At 49.5% G+C, this 1,335-nt stretch overlaps 1 protein-coding gene across 1 annotated transcript in view; it reads left to right on the top strand.

Annotated features, from left to right (window-relative positions):
* Window positions 1-120: 120 nt before the first annotated feature.
* The window catches only part of Odf4 (outer dense fiber of sperm tails 4), a 3,402-nt gene continuing 2,187 nt past the window's right edge, over window positions 121-1,335 (top strand). The window contains 1 exon segment of the mRNA XM_008855964.1: window positions 121-127. Within this exon segment, the coding sequence (XP_008854186.1) occupies window positions 121-127 (7 nt within the window).

Here is a 1,335-nt window from a genome sequence, read left to right as displayed (position 1 = left end):
TACAAATCAGAGGCTGAAAAAGGCCAGTACTGGATCTGATTCCCTATAGTTCGGAGAGGAAAAACCTGGGCAGTCCAGGTTCCATCAGAGGGGCCCCCTCTATCCCTCCTTAGGCGGAGTATGTTAGGTAGAGGAGGGGATTTGTCAGGTTCAGTGGAATCAGGAGAGGGATAAGGTAAATCTTGGGGTGGAGGTGCCTGCGCAGGTGGATAGGGAGGTGGAGGATCAAAGAGGGTTAGGGAAACTTGGTCCTCAGGGAGGACTGGCCTTTGCTTCTTCTTCTCAGGGACAGACTGAAGGGGCAGGAGGGAAGAAATAGGAGGCCCCTGCTCTGTCTCTCCAGTTCCCCTAGGAGGTAGGAACGGCCATGCCCAGGGTGTAGGGTTCCGGGCCAAGTCTTCCCAGGTGACTATGTAGGCCACCTGGTCTGGATGTCCGTGTGGTCTTGGGTGGAAAATGTATTCCTTAACCTGCAAGATAGTAGCAAGGTCAAAAGTCCCATCCCTTGGCCATCCTTTTTCAAAAGAGGGCCATACAGAGGAACAGAGATTCTGCCACTTCTTCTTCTGGACCTCCAGTGATAAGTTGTGGGCCCTCTCCACGACCTCCTTTTAGTGTTCCAGAGTTAAGCTTAAAGGGGTAGTTAGCGATTGACCCATAGTGGAGGTCACAGACAGGAGAGGGGGAGAGTAAGAAGGAAAGAAAGAAAGTGAGAATATGCCACTCCAAATAATAATGACCAGTGGGTGTGCTTATGAACAAGTACCTAACATTGCCCAGTTTTTCTTCTACGGGGGACGTGAATTTATCTGGGATTCACGCCTGGGACCCCCTTATCCTTCCATGGGAGTCTTTTAGCGGCGAGTGCCCTATGGCTCTTATTTGCTCGACCCGTGCCCGCGGGGCTGTTTCAGTGGCCAGAGAGAGAGAAATAGAGAGGAGAAGGAGATACAGAAAAGCTGCCTTGTCTCCACCCATGTGGGCAGTCGGGGTCCACTAAGAGGGCTAAGAGCCTTTGGCTTACATCAGGGAGTAGCCCTGACCAGAAAACCTCAATTGCTCCTTTGCCTTTAATGGTCCCACGTGAAGAATCAGACTGAGAATGAAAGGAAGGAGGAAAGGAAAGTTTACAATACAAAGTATTGAGAAAATTACAAGACCAGACCTTCCTTTATGTAACTAACACAACCATCAAGCATACATACCACATTAAATCACATTCATATGGACCGGTCCTTCTTTCATTCAGACACACGGTGCACCCACCATTTTCACTTTTTGGGATCCCTGAACACAGACACAGACAATACACAGAACAGAGAATTTCTTGGCGCG

The sequence above is a fragment of the Nannospalax galili genome, unplaced genomic scaffold (genome assembly GCF_000622305.1).
Source record: "Nannospalax galili isolate Female #2095 unplaced genomic scaffold, S.galili_v1.0 scaffold146, whole genome shotgun sequence".
NCBI classification, from domain to species: domain Eukaryota; kingdom Metazoa; phylum Chordata; class Mammalia; order Rodentia; family Spalacidae; genus Nannospalax; species Nannospalax galili.
The sequence above is the reverse complement of the archived record's forward strand: the minus strand, read 5'-3'. Positions and strand labels throughout refer to the sequence as shown.